We start from the raw sequence: 21175 nt of genomic DNA on the forward strand, positions 1-21175 counted from the left end.
ACATCTCTGTCCTGTAACGGAAATGAAAGGGTGTTGATAGTGGACATCAACAGAGATGGAGGCCCACAGCACCCCCTGCCTGGTCCCCGTGAGAGCTGCACTTGATATTGTTTGTTATTGCACTTGTTGTTGTCTGTTATATAGCTGATACGTGTTTTGTATTTCTAGGCATCAGCAGTGATCCCTGTATTTCAACAGTGTTCTAGTTCAATAGTATATTGGACTCTAACCTACTGTACTTGCTAGGATACATTCTGTGAGTGAATCACAAAGCACTTTTGTAAGTTGCTCTGGATAAGAGTGCCTGCAAAATGCCATAAAGTTACATTTGTGTGCCTGCCCACAGCTTGATGCCCATGAGGGGGGTGGTTACCTGGGTGTCCACGAGAGGGCCCCAACGCACAGGGCCACAAGGCCGTCCGAGGTAGAGACATCGGCTGGCCAGGACGCAGACGCTGGTGTACGAGTTCACGGCTGGACTGCGGAGGAGCACGGGGGAAAGGTGGAGCATTCAGGGAGGTGCTAAGGTGGTGCACGTCCGCGTGCTTCACCGTCCGCGGGCCAGCGTGGTCCTTTAAATGGGGCACGAAATTGAGAACAGCACCAATAAGACAGAGGGGATTATAAAGGAAAAAGTGACAAGTGTAGATGGCAGGGTGTATAGATAACACACATCTGAGAGATCATGTATGTATCAGAACAGCATAGCAACTGCAGCAAGGAAGTGGGGGGGGGGGGTTGTATGGAACTCACTGAGCTGTGGGAGAAGGCAATGGTCTGGGCTCGCCCCCCAACGATGCACCCACTGAGACTGCGGGAGGAGACGGTGGTGTCTGCCTCTCGCCCAATCACACCCCTACTAAGACTGTGAGAGGAGGGGCTGGTGTTGGCCTGCCCCCCAATCACGTTGCCACTGAGACTGTGGGAGGAGGGCAAGGTTTGGGCATGTCCCCCAATCACGCTCCCACTGAGACTCCGGGCGATTCGGCGCATGTTCTCAGCGCTGTACTGCTCATCCTCACCTAGCGGCATGGCACACACTGCAGGAGACACAGGCTGACCACCACACACACACACACACACACACACACACACACACACACACACACACACACACACACACACACACACACACACACTTAGTATTTCATACACTAATTAGCCTTGAACATTATCACTTTCAATACCCATTATTCTCAAGTATATCATTTTAACATGCACACACACTCAGACACACACACACACATGGAGCACCCACTCTGTATGCGGTGTTGCTGGGGTGGGAGGATTTGCTGTAGGCACTCCTCTCCAGCTCTGCGGTGGGGGTTTTGGAGCGGCCCAGGGGTCCAGCTGACAGCTTACGTGCTGAAGCAGGGCCTGAACACATAGGTCACATCAACTGCTTCCCACAACCCGGCTAAGATCACCATCATACCCTAGTACTCTCGGGACGATAGCTACACTTATGGTATATAGTTATATTACACAATAGTAGTGGCTGGGCTCATCATGGGATCAACAGGTGGCCAAAAGCCTGCGACATCAGATCACTCCATTCTCTTTCCTAGCATGTACATTACCTTTCAGATTCGTTTTCCTTTTTTAGCTAGAGCTACTACCTCAGTAGCACATCATTAGCATCTCTGAGAGTTTCACCCATGTGTCATGACTCACAGAATTTCTTTACTTTAAATAAGTGAATACCTTGTCTACCAGTAGGGTGTGGACTGGGCACACAGGGGCTCCGGGGCATGCTGGGAGCCCGCAGGCTGGCCCTGTACAGCGAGTCGAGTTCAGACAGCTCCTCACAGGGTGAGCCACACCGTGGCCTCAAAGCATTCTGGGAGATGTAGTATCTGTTGACGTTTTCAGCCCAGCGCTCCACGGGCATGTGTAGCCGGTGCTGCGGCGGGGATGAGGGGGAGCGAGACGAGACGCAGGAGTGTGCAGGGGGGTCACGCACAAGGTCCTTGGTGGCCGTGTTGGTGTGGGGGCTCTCCGGACTCCTGCTGTGCATGCGGAGCAGAGGTGGGTGGGCGTGGAGCCTGGAGCCTTGCCCCTTCTCCTCTGGGCTGCAGGGTTCTGGGAGGGAGAAGGACGAGGAGGAAGAAAGCGCGTGCGAGTGTGTGTGAGGCATGTGGAGGCTCTGAGTGTCCCAGGGTGTGATGGTACTGGGGCTGGCTCCAGCTCCGGACTGGGGGAGTAGCACAGTGGTGCCTTCACGGCTTGCCGGTGCCATGTAGCCGTTGACAGCAAGCACAGTTGTGGAGATTCTGCCCAGTATGCTGGCCGAGCGCATGGAGGAGCCCATCCCGGCAGGGTGCTCCCAAGAGTCCAAGTACAGCTCTTCAGGCTGCCTGTCATCGGAGGCTACAGCGCACTTGTGACTGTCTTTGGAGCCAACTTGGGGGGCAGAACATGTCAGTGTGGGAAGGGGTGTGGGACCTTTGAGTGTGGGAGTGTGGGCAGGACTTGGTACCATAGAAGGGGGAGTGGGACCTGTGAGTGTGGGTGAGGGGGTGGGACCTCTGAGTGTGGGAGAAATAAAATCCATGACATCCAATTGGTGTGCGGGCGCCATGGCAGTGGGGGGAAAAGCCAGCTCTGTGACAACGGGTAGGTGGGCAGGTGCATCCGGCCGTGCACTGGGAGAGGGAACATCAGTACGAGGGACAGTGGAGGCAGGGCAAGTGGGGGGTGACGGCAGGCCTAAGGAAGCTTCCGGAAGTGCTTCCATAAATTCCTCCTGACTGCCTGTCAGAAGTATTTGGACAGGCTGTTCACTGTGCAGGGGAAAAAAAGAAAAAAGAAAAAAAGAAAAAAAAGAAATTGAGTCTGTGGGTAAGGAGCTCAGTTACTCCCAGAAGTTTAGAAGTGAGTGTAGCAAAGGCTGTAGATCAGTATCTATCTGCACATGATGTGATGAGATATTTTACACTCCAACACAAATCAGCAGGTCAATCAAACCTGAGGAACAGACAAAGCCCTTGGCAAGCTCTCAGCTCTCAGTCACACCTGACATTATCATCCCTTCGCCATCACCTGTGCACCGCGCTGATGGAAACGTGTGTGTGTGTAGTGGCCGGCTCCACACGCATGTACACACACACACACACCAGAGCCAGTATCGGGTACCTGGTGGGCAGTTTTCCTTCCTGCTCTTCCTCCCTCTCCTCCTCCTCCTGCTGCTGCTGCTGCTGCCTGTGTCTCTGCTGCATGTGTTGCTGCAGGCTTCGTGCTCGCCTCATGCACTTTTGCAGCAGGGGGTCAGCCACCGGCCGGCCTTGCCCAGGGACACCGCACTCATGCACAGGGTGCCGCAGTTTGGCTTTGACAGCAAGAACATAAAAATACAGGAAAAAAAAAAAAAAAGAAAAAAAAAAAAAAGAAAATGAACTGATGTAGGGGAAAAAAGTGTCATGGGATACATGCAAACACATTTACTGTGTAGAAAAACATGACAGTGGGTTAGATAATATGGGAGGTGGGATACGGCTAGAAACACAGACAAGGTAGACCGTGAGATGTGGAACAGAAATCTGATGCTAATGTTGCACCAAATAGAACCGTAACTGTGTCAGGACAAAACCGTGAAATTAATACAAGTGCTGAATTCATCAAATAAAGTGTCCAACATCGAGCCATGGAATTAAATGAAAACAAACAGTTCAGCCATCAAAATAAATAAATAAGCAAACCAATAAATAAGCAAGCAATAACTGAAAAAACCTAAAATAGACCTTCATCCGAGCTTCAATGCAGGCCTAGCTCCTGCATAATTCCAGAGACAGGACAGTACTATTCTAGGCTTAGGTGACCTGATAAATCTAATCTGTGATACCTATGAGTGCGCGAGGGGTCCTGAGAAAGGGGAGGAGGAGGAGGAGGAGGAGGGGAGGGTTGAGGTGACATCACCACGATTAGCAAAAAACGTACTACTCAGAGCAGAAAACCAGGTGTTTATGTGCTCAGGTGCTTTGGCACGTCCATCTCACACACACACACACACACACACAGGGAAAAAAAACAGCAACGATGAAAACCCCCGGCCCCCGGCACATGGCCAAGCCGCCAAAAGTGACTTGCTGGCATTTACAAGCCAACGCAGACTCAAGCAATCCAATTATGAAGAGGTTGCCATAGCAGCAGGCCCCGCCCCCGTTCCCTAGTTTGCCATTTCTATGGTGACTGGGAAACAGGCCACAGATGGGCCTGCCACTCCTCAACTGGACACACCCGTGCTGGATTTGACAGCACGTCAACACATAGGAGGAGATGTATAGGGACCTAGCTTTGCCGGTCCCTGGTGGACTATTATGACTTTGCGCGCGCTTGCTCACACAGACACACACAGACACACACACACACACGGTGTATACAACAGAACCCACTACAGCTCAGCGTGGGTAATGCAAGCAAGGAGAAAGGAGTGTCATTATATGCCGATTTCTAAAGATATGACGGACTAGAACTCAAATTTTGGAAGCCTGTGACTCTGCTTTCTGACAGGTGACTCAGGAGAGTCACTGGAAACGCTAAACATGTAAAAGGAAAGTACAGCTCAAGAACACACCTTTGGCAACACTCTGTTAAACCAGTCAAACGTACACTCTGAAGCTGTCAGAAGACAGCTCCCCTCTACTCTGAGAGTTTAGCTTAATGATGGGAAAAAATGTTTTTAGCTTCCATTGTTTGATGCCAGCACCTGTTTTTCAGCATTAGTGATGTCGGGGTATAGTTTTTGCACAATGGTGGAAACTGTGTGGGGGCCTGATCAGACTGGTCATCGTAAAGAAACCCTGAATATGAGGAGTAGGTCTTACCCAGGTCCAGTTACACACACAGACACACACACACAGACACACACACAGACACACCATGCCAAGGCTGGGTTAGGAAAAAGTTTCACACAGATTCTCCCTCTGCCCATCTCTCTCTCTCATTCGCTCGCGCGCACACACACACACAGTGGAGATGGCAGAGGCGGTGGAGATGACGAAGATGGTAACAGTTGAGGGCAGACGTTAGAGCGTGGGTTAAGACTACTTACACACGGCTTCGTTTACCACAGAGAGTGCAGCAGCGACCTCACCCGCCTGCTCCAGCCTCAGAGACTGATCTAAGAGCACCTCCGCCTCGAGCACACACCGCTCAAAGTCCCCCTTCCCTGCAGACACACACACACACCCCAAAAGCAATGCATCGCAAGCAAGACTGGAAGCCCACAACCCCACATGCAGAGGCAGGCATTTGCGGGTTAACGCATGCGTCCACGAACATGCTTCACCGTGCATGGCATGCGATTGCAAACACACATCCCAGCAGTGACACGCGGCCTGACCCCGTCATGTGAGCTAGGAAGACATAAACCATTAGCTTCCACACAAGACAAACGTAGGTATAGGAGCAGTTATATTTATGTAAAAATTGCATTTTTTACTTTCAAGCCAAAGTGCCATCAGCTGAAGTCCAATTACCGAAGCTGGTGCACATTATTTGTCTTTGTTTTTTTTTTAATGAAAACAAAAAAATGTCTGAAGAAATACTGTAGTGCAGCTCGAGAGCATGTGCAGGGTAGATCCCCGTTCATGTCATAGTTCACTGCACGTTTCTACACAAACACCTCTCCTATTAATCTGTAAACATGCTGTAAGAAGAAACGGATCACAACTGCAGGCTTGCAGGCTCAAAACCTTCATCGTTTTGTCTCAGGAAGCCCGGTGACTAGTGCTAAAAATAAATAAATAAAATAAAAAATTTTTTAAAAAATCTTCAATCCCAGTTTAACAAAGGGTAGCCCTTGCGTCACACCCACACACCACCCTGTGCAAGCGTGCGGCCCCTCACAGTGGCCCTGAAAAGGCCCCTCTGGGTAGTTCACAGCAGGCAGCATGCAAGGCTCTTACCTTGGTTCTGCAGCTCATCCAGGTCCATGAACTTGCTGGGTCTGGGGTTGAAGCCCATGGCTGCCTCCCTCTCCTTCTCCTTCCTCCTCTGCAGCTCCTGCTCATGGGCTCTACGGGCCACCTCCTCCTGCAGTTCATCTAGTTCACTCCGGCCTTCTCCCGCTGCGAGTGCGCGCACGCACACACACACACACACACACACACACACACACACACACACACACACACGTAAATATACTGGACAACAGTGTCAGGATGTTGTTAAACTGTGGTCATAAAACACACAGATGTAATTACACTTCTCACACCCACAGAGTGTGTGCTGCAAGTACAGATCACGTTATGTACAGTGACTGTGAGAGCCGAATGGTTGGTTAGACAAACATGAGTCTCACTTTTGGAAATGGAAGGGATCAGGGACAAAAACTGCACGAACACACACACGATTTCACGCAGCACACACACCTAAGCTCACATGGCTGCTCCCTTGGAGCGAGGCTTTGACGTCTTGTAGGAGGGTGCTGCTGCTCTTGGATTGGTGCACGCTCTTCCAGGTGGGGCTTCCTGCAGACGGAGGCTTCCCAGAGGCCGCGCTCGTCACCCTGAGGCGAGAAGGGCGAGAAGAGCCTGGTGAGCGAGCGTGCACGAGGCCATGGTAACGTTGGTGGCGGGTGAAAGATGTGCTCACGCACCTGTGTGGCCTGTTGCTGGCGCCCTCGCCCAGGGGCAGGTCCAGGCTGATGGGGCTGTTGCTGTTCCTCTCGCTGCTCTCGTAGCCGCTCTCCATCCTCTGAATGAGCCTGGGCGGGTGCGGCGGTGGGTGGCACTCTTGCGCAGGTGTCTCGCCCGGCGGGGCCTGCACGTCCTCGCCCGGCAGGACACCCAGCGGGCTGTAGCCCGCCTGTCGGCGGCGCTCCCGGCTGAAGATGCTGTCGATGTTGAGTGCTTCGCGTCGCGGCCGCCAGGCCAGTCGGCCCCGGGCCTCGGCCTCCCCGTCGCGGCGCCGGGCCCCGCCGTCGGAAAGCGCCACCGAGCTAGATGAGGAGGAGGAGGCGGAGAGGGGCCGGCTGAGGATCATGCTGCTCACGGTGTCCTTCAGTTCGCGCAGGCGGCTGGAAGGGGGCTTGGGGCCGTTGCGCGGGACCTGCTGCTCCTTTAGGGTTTCCCCTGTTCTCGCGCACGCACACACACACACACACACACACACACACACAACACACAACACACACACACACACACACCACACACACGGAGGGGAAGGGACAACAGGCACGGACAGAGCATGAGACAAAAAGGTGAAGGGTCAGAACACGAAGCAACTCAACAGGCTCCGTGCTCACCATACATGAGCCGTCGTCTCACACGTTAAGAATCATTTTCCCGCCTTTTCTCCACAGTTCCTTTCTCCCCTGTCTAATAACGGCAGTGTGAGCCTCTGTGTGGTGGCGGCAGTCAGGGCATTTCACCTGAAGGCCCATTGTCTACAAGGGCTTTAGGGCCAAGCCTGCAGACGATACTTATTCGAACCCCTTGGTGAGATGTGGTTACAAGTGAAAGAGGCGGAGCTCTGCAGGGCGGAGCTAAGCGGAAGAGGCCGGCTGCAGGCGTCAGCCAGCTGAGCCGAGCACAGGCCCTGTGTGCTGGGTGGTTGTGTACCCTCGCTGTGGTATCCTGCGGAAGACACCTCGTCAGGCTTCGAGCCGTGGCTCCTCTCCTCGAAGTGCCGGGGACGACTGGCGCTCCTCTTCCTGTCAAGGACCCCGCTCTTCCTGTCTGCCGGGCTGCCTTTCCGCAGGACGTGCCGCTGTGCGGACTCGCTGTCCGTCAGAGGGCCTGAACGAGGGGAAAGAGCAGCGTTGGGCAATCACACATGCCTTCAAACTCTCCCCCGACGCTTACACCAGCCAAAAACTACAGCAGCATGCAACATCCAAATATGCCTCACAGTAAGATTGACCAAACAAGTGCACTTTTAGAAAGAATCTGCAAATGCCCGTGTGTTTGTGCGCGTGCGTGTCTGGACGTAGCCGCACCCGCAGCGTCGAGGCTGCCATGGGACGCAGACGTGTCGGCACTGCACACAATGGTTCCCTGCGAGTCGGAGGAGAAGTGTGAGACCGTCGACTCGTGGTGTGTCTGTGAGGGCTTGTGGCTGTAGCTGTCCGTCGACGAGTCCGTCCGTGTGTCACTTGAGATGGAGGGCTCACGGCCTGGCCAAACACAAACCAAACTTAGACGGCGCAAAAAAAAAAAAAAAAAAAAAAAAAAAAAAAAAAAGCCTTTTTAAATCCACCAACACAAAAACAGGCAGAAGAGACAGCAACAAGCAGAGGAACTTTTAAACTGGGTTACTACACTGCAGAAAGAGTGCCATGTATTTATAAAAAAACATGCCTGGAAATGATGCAATTCACAGCAATAAAGTTATTATATAATTATTTTGAAGCAGCAAAAAATTAACTTAAATGAACCCTTGTAGCTGCCAACATTTGATCAGCATCAGTTAAAGTTTTAGATCAAATTTTAATATGAATGACAAGGAAGTTTGAAACATTAATCAAATTATACATTTCGCAATAAAAAGCAGAAATGCCTTTTCAACAGTACATTTCAGTACACAAATCCAGATTTTCTCTACTATATAACAACACATAAAGAAACAAGCTAGGTGGAAGCTAGCGTGCAGCTAGCGGGGAGGCTACCGGAGTCCTCGCTGTCGTAGTAGGTTCTGGTGTAGTGGTGCAGGGTGAGGCGAGAGGCCAGGTCCTGCACAGACACCGGCGTGCCCCGAGGGTCAGCGTAGAGCAGCAACAGCGGCTGGTAGTGGCCCTTTATACAGCGAGACACTACATCCCTCCATTTTGGCCCAATCTTAGAGCGCAAGAGAGAGAAGCAGCAGAGTAAGAGATAGAAGTAGAAAGAAAGACAGGAGCAGGAAACAAATTCATTTAACATCTCATAACTCAAGCTTCTTGCTCACTAACATCTGCATGGACAAAACCAATATGATTAGCCACATACAGACCACAGAGAGCAGCAGACTGTGGACCGCGCCTCGGAAGCAGCACTTGGAACGGTTTTAAAATGAAAATAAAACCTTCACAAGCGCCGCTTCCGAGGCGGGCGCCACAGTTTTCCGACCAGCTCTTACCCCAGTGCCGATTTCCTAAACTGAAGATTTTCTCTGAGTTCCTTCACACACAGAGACAGGATATCCACACAACCTGACCCGATCATCATGAAAAAAAAGAATGTGCTAGATTGTGTGTGTGTGTGTGTGTGTGTACATGCATGCGCATGTGTGAGTGAGAAAATATATGAGAGAAAGCTCTAGTGTGTGTGTGTGCGCGCGCACGTGCAAGAGAAAGAGAGAGAGAGAGAGATGGGACATTATGACGGCTGCAGCCTCGTTGCTAGCCACACCCAGCCCCTGTCCAGCTGGGAAGGATAACAATAGAGGGATATCCTTGTTCTCTGTGCACATTGTGCAGCCCCCGTGCACCTCACGTGCTCTGGCCGGGGGAGGCCTGCTGCAAAAGCTGCTTTGTGTGCAACACTCCTCCATCCGGAGCGCAACACATACAAAACTGTTTCCTCTGGGTGTCCAAAGACCTGTGGGGCTCCACTGCAGCACAGAATAGCACACTATCTGCAGCCCCTGCCCCTGCCCCTGCCATGCACACACCCACACCAGTGCAAAAACAAAGAAAACTTTTTTTCACCTGGTGAAAGTAGTTTTTTTTTTTTTTTTTTAAACACTAGTAGTGGTAACTATAAATAAGTAATCAGAAAATCCAACTGTGATCTCCAGACATATCGGTGCGTGAGCCGCTGTGCAGCAGCTTTCTTTGGCCCACACGCCTGAACAAGGACTGAGCCAATGACTCTTAACACCACTGAGTCACATAATGACACCAAGGTGGAAAGCAGTGACAGTGCGCATTAGGGAGGAGACCCAGCCTGCTGTGAGATGCTCTGACGCAGGAAGACATCTTGAGTGGTGTCGTTATGTGCCCATCTGTCGGGTTTCGGCCATACCCGTGTTTTTGTGGTCTGCTACAGTAAGAGCAGCATATGCGCCGGAGCAGGGGTGGGTTCGAGTGCACGCCACACGCCTCATCCACCCAGCAGCTCGTCTGCTGCCGACGCGGCCAGGTCACGCTACCTCACGGCTTCCATGATCGGCCACGCCCTTCCACAGTGGCCACACCCTATCCTCTGCTGTGCGGGAATCCTCCCGGACGCTCCCGTCCTTGAGCTGAGTCGAGTGGCTCGCAGGGGATGGCTGCTTCCTAGTTTCAACGTGCAGGCGTGATCCAATTGTGGCCATCTGCTGAGGGGGTTGGCACCTGCTCGTGTGACGGCTGCCGACAGACATGTGCGGCCTTGGGCCCAGCTCTGCGCCACACATGCCTTCATCCAGGAGAATTTGCGACCACAGAGCCGCTCTAAGGCCAACTCGTCTCCTTGGACCTTCAGAGCTGCAGGCCAGGAGCCAGACGGCACCATCACAAGTATGAAAACATGGCAGGGCCGTCTGTTAATCCTGATGGAGGGGAGCACGGTGAACACAGCAGTTCTGGCTCCGCAGACCTTCCACCTCCCACACAGACCACGTGCACACGCGCGCGCGCGCACACACGCACACACACAGTCACCAACACCAACCATACTAACACTAAAACAGTGTCTAGCCTACTGTAAATCCCAACAGCAACCTTCCCTGAACAGACAAAGAGACACAGCAGCATGATATGGGTTCAGCATGATTAGCAAACCAAAAGCATTTACTATGCGGTCATTAAAGGCATCCATTCTGCTACAGTGCTGGAGGCATTCACACTGTGCATCACCTCTTTGACGTGTGCGTCATCAAAATACATCCACTTGCGGATCTTGGTCTGGAAGAAGAAGGTGGAGTAGTGCTTGCCGTAGTAACACACCATGCCCACTAGGTAGAGCTCCGCTTGCCTGGCCTTGTCTTCAGTCACCCTGTAGAAGAGCTGCAGACAGCAGGGGTTATTTACATACCCCAACAACCACCCACACCCACACACACTCGAATCTCAGCTAGGTGTGTTTGCATGACACACAGGAGAAATCACCTTTTCTGCCAGCCATACATGGTCAGTGTATGATCCTGATCTCGCACTTCAAGTGCACGCACGCGCAAACACACACACACACACACAGTAGATGTCAACTCAGTCGTGGTCATAAATTCCCTCTTCTTTCTAGACCACTCTCTCTGTCCCAGATCTCTTTCTAAAATTAGACTCATTGGATATATACAACCATTTGGCCGTTTTCTGTCCAAAAACGTGGGATCGGATGCAGCAAAATTGCTATATAAATATATGCACGTGTGCGTGTGCACGTGTGTGTCTTACATCTCCAAGGCGTAGGATGGTGCCCAGGCTGTGAATCACATCCTCGGCCAGGTCAGAGTGGTCCGAGTCCCAGACCAGGCCGATGGTGATGATCTCCGGAGAGTTCAGGAGCACACGCCGAATACGAAGCTTCTCCCCACAATTACCCTGAGAGAGAGAGAGAGAGGGAGGGAGAGGGAAAAAAAGGCTAGTAGGGGGTCTGTGCCAAATCTGCAGTGAAGAGTGAAGAACTCCCCCATTAACACAGCTCAGTCAGCCCCAAAGACTACAGCACTGGTATTTCACCACTCTCACTGCATCTGGAGAGGAACACCCCATCTACTTTGGATGAAACAATACAGAATGACAAATATTGTTTTATTATGACACACTGGTTTTTAGTTTTTGGTTTAAATATTCAATGCAGAGCTTTGAGCAGTATCAGAATTTGTTGGGCACCCTCATTCATTGATGCCTAACGCCACAATACAAGGGTGTTCTTACTAACAACTAATATGCGTGAGAGTGAAGGAAAGGAGATGAGTGTCTGAGTGTGTCTCTCTCTCCCTCACACACACAAAGATAAAATACAGATGAATCCCCCAAGGGAACCACACAAACTTCCTCCCATCCTTTTCACCTTGACCCATTTATTACGGACAGCCACACTCTCAACACATATGAAAAGAAATACTGTACTATACACACAAACACACGGCAGCACTACATTCATAGTTCATTAATTTGATCTTAGGAGTGGGGGTGGGTGGGTGGGCGTGTGCACGTGTGCTCACAGGACAGTTGCGCAGGTCTCCCATGGTGCTAGCGTTCCTCAGCAGCTCTCCAAACATGACTGGAGTCGGCTTCTCTCGGCACTCCAACATTCTCACAGCCTGGTTACTGCAGCACATCGTCACACACCTCTTTATTTTTCCCACCTCATTTTTATTAGTCATGTTTAAATATGTTCAATGTAGATTACTTTGAGATGAGACGTTAGGAGCTCATCTCCTAATACAATTACCACCTCCACAATGCATTAATTTTAGAACTGATAGCAAAACAACTTTACTCAAAACATTACAAGTATTTGCATGTGCGTGCACCGCCCGTAAGGTGACCTGCAAGAATCCTCCCTCCCCCCCGCATGCCGTAAGCTCCTTGAAGAAACATGTGCTCACATACACATGCATGCACTAAAACACACGCGCACACACAAACACCCTTATAGCACTACTACCCCTCCCTCCCTCTCAGAGTTGGGCTACCTCTGCAGACACAGATGCATTATGCTGGCAACCTGCTATCAGGATACACCCCTCCTGTTGTGTAGGTGTGTATTAGTGCATGTTCACATTATTCTGAACGAAGACGTTCACACACCCACCTTACTTGCACTGCAAAATATTTTCCAGCACTTTACCCGTGTACCGTTCTCTTCCCCTCCCTACCTCCTTCCCTCCGTCCATCCATAAGGAACTGTGACTTTGCTCAAATGTGCCCCAAAACTCTCACTGCTTCATGACCTCACCCCTGGCCCTTCATGACCCCACCCCTGGCCCTTCATGACCCCACCCCTGGTCCTTCATGACCCCACCCCTGGCCCTCTCCAACACTCTACTGCCTCAGTTACTCTCCTCTAATACAGGGATCCTCGGCTTTTTTTGGATGCTTCAAACTTAATTATTTACCTCAAGGACCCATGGAGGTTTTAAGTAGGCTAACACTAGGTAAAATCTTTCAATTAATGTAATAAATGCCAGGAAGCTGAAATACTCCTCCCTGCACCGCAAGAGCGTTTCCTGCTCTGGAGCGTTTGATGTCTCACTTGTGCTTGGAAGTCCCCTTCCAATCTTCTTTCACCCACAACACATCTGTCCATTTGGATAGCTTTTAATTAAAAGATGACGACATTCTGCACCAAGAAGAATGATTCAGCTAGCTAACAATTACCTTTAAATCTACACTGAAACTGTCCACATGCAAACAATGATTATTGCATGACCCATTCAATTATTCAGTGTCTAACACATTATTTAAGAGTAGTTTATTTGTTTGTTTGTTTTTTTAAACATTTAAACTTTTTTTAGGTAGAGGGGCAGAGAAACTTTGTGCGGTCTCCATGGTACAGGCTGCGCTCTGTTGGCACGCCGGCCTGGCTGATCGGCCCAGAGTGGCTTGGACATGGCTGGCCAGCCAGACAGAACTCACCAAAGGGATGTGGTCGAGATGTAGTGCACCATCTGCACGAAGGGCAGCGGGTCTGACGCCGCCCCACAGCTGCCACATACACACTGGGGGAGGCAGAGAGGAGAGAGGTGGGTACAAGATGGGCAAAACATTTTACTGCTTGAAGAGTGAGAGAAACAATAGTTATAGAGAAGCTGAGGAGGGACTTGACCTGCCAGTATTCCTCTACACAATAACATGCAGTTGAGAGAGAGAGAGAGAGAGAGAAAACGGTAGGTGTAAGAAACTTACCTGCTCAACCAGAGTCATGGCAAATTTCTGGTGAGGAATGCAGTGTCTGGCAGTACAGATGTCCTCCTTGGTCTCGTCAGCAATGTGAAAGTGGATACGCATTAAGATGTTTTCCTGCATGAGAGTGCACATGTCAGTCTGTACATCGCTGGCATACTGCACACTAAGATTTATAATAAAATCCTGGTTACAGTAGGACCTGCAGGCATACCATGAGAACATGACTGAAGAAGTCACTCTTTGGACTTACAGATGCAGAATAATGTTGTTAATAAACTATCAAACAGTAAGTTATTGGGGTGAAAGATGAGCTGAGAGGAGAGGCAGAGGCCCTGTCCTTCAGGTCGCGTGCAAATCGATTCTTGCGGCTTTGAGTGCTTCTTGGCAGTGAGAGCTCTACAGGACGGTAGCAGGGCTCTGTGTGTGTGTGTGTGTGTGTGTGTGTGCGCAGAGGGAGAGGGAGGGAGAGGGAGGGAGCGCGAGACAGATGTGTCTGCGCCCAGACATGACCACCATTCCTCACTCAGTGGCCAGGAGCCCATTAAGACACACCTAGCGAGCGACTCTCCAGCTGGCTGCCTACATATCAGCACCTCAACAAAGTTCTCCCAGGTGTTCTGATTAAAAATGCAACAAAAAAGCTTTTGTCCTTATAGTGTGTTGGTCTATAATGACAACAAGTGAGAACCATGCTTCGCTCACTGAAATTAATGTCAAATCTTTAATGGCAAACACAGCATCTCAGTTCTGTGAGAGGAAGAGAAGTGGAGAGTAAGAAAAGGGAAAGGTGTAGCTTTTAAACCTAAAGCAGGACTGTGTGTGCACGCATCAGCTGCCTGGGAGGTTGCAGCTGCTATAGGAATGACATCATTTCTGCAGGAGCTCCTACTGATCTGCTTTTACCTCCACAGTGCTTCTGTTACACTTACGAAGCACTCGGCGGCGTCATCCATGATGCCCAGCTGGAAGCGCTGCTCATCCTGGAAGGTCTTGGCCAGGGCGGTGCGCAGGGCGTCCGACGGCAGCACCTTCTCACTGCTGAACTGGAACTGCACGAAGATGCTCTGCAAGAGGACAGCGCAGCACATGGCCCGGTCACGGCCTGACAAAACCCAAACACATAGCTAACGCACATGCCCACCCACTGCTGCACAGGACTGGACAGAGATTTGGCACCAAGAATGCAACTATAAAGAGTGCAGAAACACTGATACTACTTTATCAGCTAATATAGTTACTTTTTCCATGTACATTGATGAAATTATATCTGGCCTATAGGAGAAGAGGGAAGTGCGGACAAAGACTGACACAACAGGAACAGAAGCTGAGCTCATGCTCTTCCGTAGCACAGGGCGATCAAAGGGACGCTGACGAATGGCAAATTTTTACCCTGCTGAAGACGCAGGTGAACAGCTAAAACTGCAGAGTTCTGTAACACTACATGCAGAGCAAACATATGGGACTCTCTCCCTCTGTTATTCATCTCACTTCCTCCCTCCCTTCCCCATCCTTCTCCTTCCGTCTCTCCATGTGTAACACCCCCCCCGCCTCCACTCCCACTCACCCTCTCCCTCAGTTTCTCTCTTTCTGGCTCTTTCTCCCTCCCTCCCTCCATCTCTGGACAATGCCAGTTGGCCAGATTGCTTTTAGCTGTGGCAGCAGCACCAGGAACTCTTGTATAAACATACTGCATAAGACCATACACAGCGCGGCAGCACAAACAAATCCCGATACCACTCTAGTAAAATGTGCTTAGAAAAACACAAAACACACATGATAGGCTCTTCAAATACTCTATAATCAGTGGAACACAGCTTTTGCAGATATGATTCTTGATGCAACCAAGGGAGAAGGTGCCTCACTACACGCACACTCTACTATTATCACGATCTATAAATCGATTCTTTACAGTAAGGGATCTGAATGCCTCGGTAAAGGGCGGATGATGTGAACAATTAATAAAACGTGTACAAAACAGCCCTAAGGTCATCTCACAGTAGCTGCCTCTATGCAGGAGCCTGTTCTGATAGGCAGGCAGCCTCTAAGGCAGCAGGCCTGCGGGGGAGGCAGAAAGAAAGCTGACCGAGTGCACCATGGCAGTACCTACAAGGCTACCAGTTCCAGTTAAGTTACTGAGTTTGTGATGGAGAGCACCACGGCACTCCAATGGATTAGGTGGAATGTACCAAAAAAGTAAATGGAATGGAAACTAAGGTGAGAGAAAGAGAGAGAGAGAGAGAGAGAGAGAGAGAGTGTGAGAAAGCTGCCTAAACTAATTTGTCCCCCTGATCTATGTTACATGTAAATGGACACTATGATGGTTTACCACAAGAAGTGTACTCTTCTATTCCACAAAAGCCAAACCCTGCCAAAATGACAACCTAGTCATTCTCTACATAACTTCAAGTAGATCTCAGATATCCAGCAGGCCCTGAGACACCCAATGACATTCAAGCAGTAAAAAGACACAGACACGAACCCAGAGGAGTCTGTTTGCCCGCAGTGACCACAAGGAACAAGGCCACTCTAAAATACCTGTGGCCAATTAAATCATTAGCAAGTGGTGGGCTGCTCGTTCACCTGTCAGACCGTGCGTCTCCCTCACCTTGAGAGCACAGAAGATGCACGAGTCCTCCATGCACTTGTGTATCGTTAGCTGCCGGAAACTTCTGCGGAAAATGTCCAGGTGCCAAAGGACCTGTCAGGGAAGAAAAACAAAGGAATGTGACAAATCGGCTCCAGAACAGCAGCATTTCCCCTCAGGAAGCCGTCAGGGAGTCACTGCAGGACGGATGCAGTGGAACCCTGCAGTAGGGAGGGTACTCTGGGACATGAGCAGGAGTTGTCATGCTCCAGACACTCTCCCACTGGCCTCCCAAGCATCTCGGCAGCTTCAACCATCAAAAACACAAACGTGCTCCATGAGCTGCCCTGCGTGGTGGCAGTCAACGTTCCACACTGACTGCACTCGTTACTGTGCCAGGAAAGATGTTCAACAGGCAGCAGCTTTAAAAACACAACAGGTTCTGTTGAAGGGGATGGAGCATGTTGAGAAGAACAAAGTGTGTGCAGTAGCGTACGTGCTGGAAGATACATCTCCTACAACGAAAGGGGAGAGGGACAACCAACCAACATCTCTGTGCCAGGCCTGCTCTAGTGATACAGCTACAACCAGCAGCTCTGTGCCAGGCCTGCCCTAGTGCCTAGTGACACAGCTAAAACCAGCAGCTCTGTGCAAGGCCTGATACAGCTACAGACAGGGGCCTTGCATGTCAGATGTCTTATGCACTTAACCACACCTCTGGGTGAAGCAGCCTGGGGCTTGGTGGAAGGGAGAGACACAGAGAGAGAGGAAAGAAATTAAATGAAGTAATGTGGGTGAAAAAAGTGAGGAGCCTTGTTCCTGGTGAAGTATGATACAGGGTGTCTGTGAACAATAACTATCCTGGCATTTGCGCTCTCACACTCTCACTCACACACCCTGTTTGAGTTACACAAATCACATAGGAAAAAGTAGAACACAAAACATCAAGGTCAATGGAGTGAAATCCTTTTATTTTTCAATTACAAGTGAAATTCACCAGGTTTCTATAGATATGCGTTATTTAGAATATTCTGCTAATCAATGAAGTTGGAAACAGTTTAAATAACTAAATTCTACTTCTATTTATCCATTTTTCTTTTATTCTTCAGTGACTGTTGAATTTTCCAATATTTATGTACATTTTAATGGAAGATACCAATGAAACAAATCAGACAAAACATATCTTCTGAGAAGCACTGAACTTTTTGCTATGTATGTGGAGTTTCAGCTCCTTTGCGGGTCACTACACTGGCATGAGAAAGAAGCTGAGAAATACAGCTGGGCCAAGCAGCAAACTGATGACCGTTTGAAACGGACTACTGAAGCTACCATCACAACACCAGTAAGGACAGGACTAGCAAAGAGCTGGCAAGCTAGAGTGGAAAAACAAGAGTGTCTGTCCTGTATCTGCCACCAAATCTCATACACATGAGCAGATAATACATGGAAAGTTCCACGAGCACCACAGCTTTTATTTCCATTGGCTAAAGTTGCGAGTGAAGCACAGAACAGTTGTGAGTAGAGAAGGTAGTGTGCCAGGCTTCAGGGGAGCCCTGTGTTAGTGTCGGCCACCCGACCGGCTGCACGTCCGCTCGATCCACGAGTGCAAGAAGCGGAGAGGGCCGTCCTCTGAAGGTGACGCCATGTCCCGTGACGTACTGGAACCAGCAGCCACTGCATGCCTGGAGCCAACACAGACGACCTCGACATACTCAAGGCCCTCTCATTCGTTGAATCTTTTTTTATTTTGCCACGAATTCATCATTGTCAGTGTCCCGATAAATATTCAAAAGTTGGGTCAGAAGAGTGCCAACCTCTGGCAGGGACCATACACACAATTGGGCTCCAAACGAATGCTGTAGCTGTGTTGGAAAACAGCTACTGACAAACTGATAGCGAACATCTGCAGTAAGAGCAGGCATCTATAGGGTTACCCAACAGCCCCAAACATAAAAGGCTGTAAAAACGACAGCTAAAAAAGGTCATTATACATGACAGTTAAAAGCAGCACATCATCAAAAGAAGGACTTGCTCAAATTTAAAACCAAAAGCCAAACTAAATTCTATGTCTGTCTAGTTCTAAACCAAACACAGCATACCGAGAAAGACTGAAACTTCAGAAAACCTGCCAAGAAGAATCAATAATTAAGAAACTTATTTAGCTTTAAAAAAAAACATTTTTAAAAATCCAACTACCACAAAGCAGAGCTCCTTCATTATGGGTTCATGGGGAAATGGCAGTTTTTGTCTGCGAGCCTGAATAGTGACGTCGTCCTCGGCTGTTGCTTGGTGTCCCGGTCCATCTTTGAAGATGCGTGGCAACTCTGCTCAGGAGCACTGCTGGTAAAGTGGCGCGGAAATGAAACCCAGTGCAAAGGAGCTCAAAAATGTAAAAAAAATCTGAAGTAGTTTTGCATTACAAGAGTAAAATGTATTTAACTAGTTAAATGAGACGGAGAATCGCTCATTTTGAGAGGAATATATGGAAAAGAAAGGTAATTTTTTAAAAGTAAAATGAGGCAGGCCAAACGAGAGGAAGTGAAGAGGCACAAGGCAGTGGCTCACGGGTTGAGGCAGCCGCTACTACCTAACTGGTCCGGCACTCCCAGAGGTCTGCTGCTCCATGACTCAGGGAAACGACTCAGAAGGGCTGCACAAATCCTGAGGCCTGAACCACTATAGGAATGCACAGCGCTGTTACAGGCACGACGGCAAGGACAGTCCACCGTCAAGATGCGTTTACACGTATCATGCTGGATACACTAAACACTCAGAGAACGATATAGGGATAAAGAACAACGGCAAGAGAAGGAAGGAAGGAAGAGCTAAGGCCAGCTTATTCATTTTTCTCCTAAGCCACATCTGCTGAAGGAGGGAGGGTAGGTGTGTGTCTGCCTGCTTGCAGGACAGGCTCACTGCTGCATGTAATCACATAAAACCTTTTTGTAAAAATGGTTTGTGACAGAGCTTGTACTTTACCTACAGCCTGAAAGCCACCAAAGCCACAGGTCCTTCTGCCTTCACACAGATTTCTGTGGTTGCTTTAACAGGAAAGAGCTGATTCCACATCCTGACTTGGCCTGTGCCAACACCAGCCCTGGACTCAGTAGGAGAAAAGAAAATTGTTTGTAAATACAAGCAGCCAAGTCATAACCACTCCCTGCCATTAGCCTGCTTCTTCCTTTAGTCCTTCATGCAGCATCCTTGCTTTCACTTTGGGGGCAGTTCCGTGTTCAGACTGCTGTAGATTTTAAAGGCCAGTTTGTTCTGGTCATGGATATCAGATCAACTTCGTTGTGCCATTATGACCAACGCGCTGCCATACGTACACCTGTTCTCCATACATACACGTGTTGTAAGACTGAGATGAACCTCGGACAGCGGGTTGCGTCAAGATGCGAATATAACCACCACCCTCCTCTTCTCTGTGCTCTATTGTGCAATCTGTGAGCAATCTTTTTTGACAGGTTAGAGAGGTGGGGTCACTAGGGACAACCACAGTCAGTTCAGCAAACTCCAAGTAAGCAGAAGGTGTTCAAGAGTCCTCAGGGTTTACCAAAAATATTCATTCTCATTTCCAGAAGTACATTAGCACATGGATGACTCAAACACTGGTTAGATTCAGAGAACCAGCTTCTGGATAAAAAAAAGGAGATGAACGTGTTGGAAAAAGACTTAACGTTGGCCATTTCTGTTGATTATGGTCCATTCATAAGGGGCAGCATTTCACAAGCAGAGTACTGCTGCCATATCATCATCACAAACAAGTGCGTTAAAGAAAGGCTCCAATGACAGCTTTTAAAATGACAAACTGTAATGGTCAGTGGTAAGGAGGCAGACGCATGTGCGGAGAAGAGCGAGATTTATTAAGTACAAATCCAGAGTCATAGTCGTAAGGGTAGTCCAGGGTCACTGAGCCAATATGGAGATTACGGGGATACATGATCAAACAAACAAAACATACGAAGACAAACAGGGAAAGTAGGCTATAGGTTAGGAAAAGGATAGGAAACATGAAAGCTAGTCTAAACACAAAAGGCATGGAATACAAACTTAAATACATGCATATACAGGCTTTCAAAAACTTTCATCAAACACAAACGCAATGAAGCCTAACAACCACAATGAACGCATAAATGCAATGAAGTAAACACAAATGCAACCATCAAATAAACAGCCAAGACACAGGGAACACGACAGCGTTTAAATCCATGAACTTAACATGAAGGAGGGACAGGTGTGAGCAAATCAAACAAGGGGTGGAGAAAATTAACTATGTCATGGAACTAAAATACACAAGACAGGGGAAACATGGAAGCTGGGAGGGACTAATCTTGACAAAAACAATGTATTTGGACACTTGAAATTGCTTAAAATCCAAGTCATTTTATTAACATATATTTTAAAATAAATAAAAAAACATGTTTAGAGACAAAATGCACCCACTGAAAATGGAAACAGGCTGTTAGAAATGACTAAGACAAAAAGGTCCTTAATTCATGGATGAAGACAGCCGAATGGGTTGAGTGCCTTCTAGAACATTCCGAGAGTGGATGTAGGAGAAACTTGAGAAGTTCAGGAAAGTAAAGAACTCCTCCTTAACAAGTGACGCTCACCACCCACACACACACACACACACACACACACACACACACACACACACACACACACACCTTCTCCTGAACTTTCCATATGGGAAAAAATAAACAAAAAATTAATTTTAAAATTCTGAATCACTGCAATGCTCCAAAGTTCATTTCACCTGTGATTTCCTCACCCATAAATATAAAACATGTGTGGATCAGCTTTCTATTAGTCACCTTGGAGCTGGTCCT

At 49.1% G+C, this 21175-nt stretch overlaps 1 protein-coding gene across 7 annotated transcripts in view; it reads right to left on the reverse strand.

Annotated features, from left to right (window-relative positions):
* Positions 1–21175, reverse strand: part of usp54a (ubiquitin specific peptidase 54a) — a 41976-nt gene that overhangs the window by 3206 nt on the left and 17595 nt on the right. For 3 of the 7 annotated variants that reach the window (XM_035531419.1, XM_035531417.1, XM_035531418.1), the window contains exons 4-22: positions 16362–16454; positions 14686–14820; positions 13757–13870; positions 13487–13569; positions 12070–12175; positions 11297–11443; positions 10760–10909; positions 8609–8777; positions 7940–8116; positions 7563–7739; positions 6599–7073; positions 6372–6508; positions 5907–6068; positions 5051–5167; positions 3136–3328; positions 1705–2783; positions 1259–1377; positions 754–1056; positions 374–572 (exon numbers count right to left, since the gene is read on the reverse strand). In XM_035531419.1, the coding sequence (XP_035387312.1) occupies positions 374–572; positions 754–1056; positions 1259–1377; positions 1705–2783; positions 3136–3328; positions 5051–5167; positions 5907–6068; positions 6372–6508; positions 6599–7073; positions 7563–7739; positions 7940–8116; positions 8609–8777; positions 10760–10909; positions 11297–11443; positions 12070–12175; positions 13487–13569; positions 13757–13870; positions 14686–14820; positions 16362–16454 (4135 nt within the window). The other 4 variants (XM_035531420.1, XM_035531421.1, XM_035531422.1 and 1 more) reach the window with 4 other exon arrangements.

Source organism: Electrophorus electricus, chromosome 11 (genome assembly GCF_013358815.1).
Source record: "Electrophorus electricus isolate fEleEle1 chromosome 11, fEleEle1.pri, whole genome shotgun sequence".
Lineage (NCBI taxonomy): Eukaryota > Metazoa > Chordata > Actinopteri > Gymnotiformes > Gymnotidae > Electrophorus > Electrophorus electricus.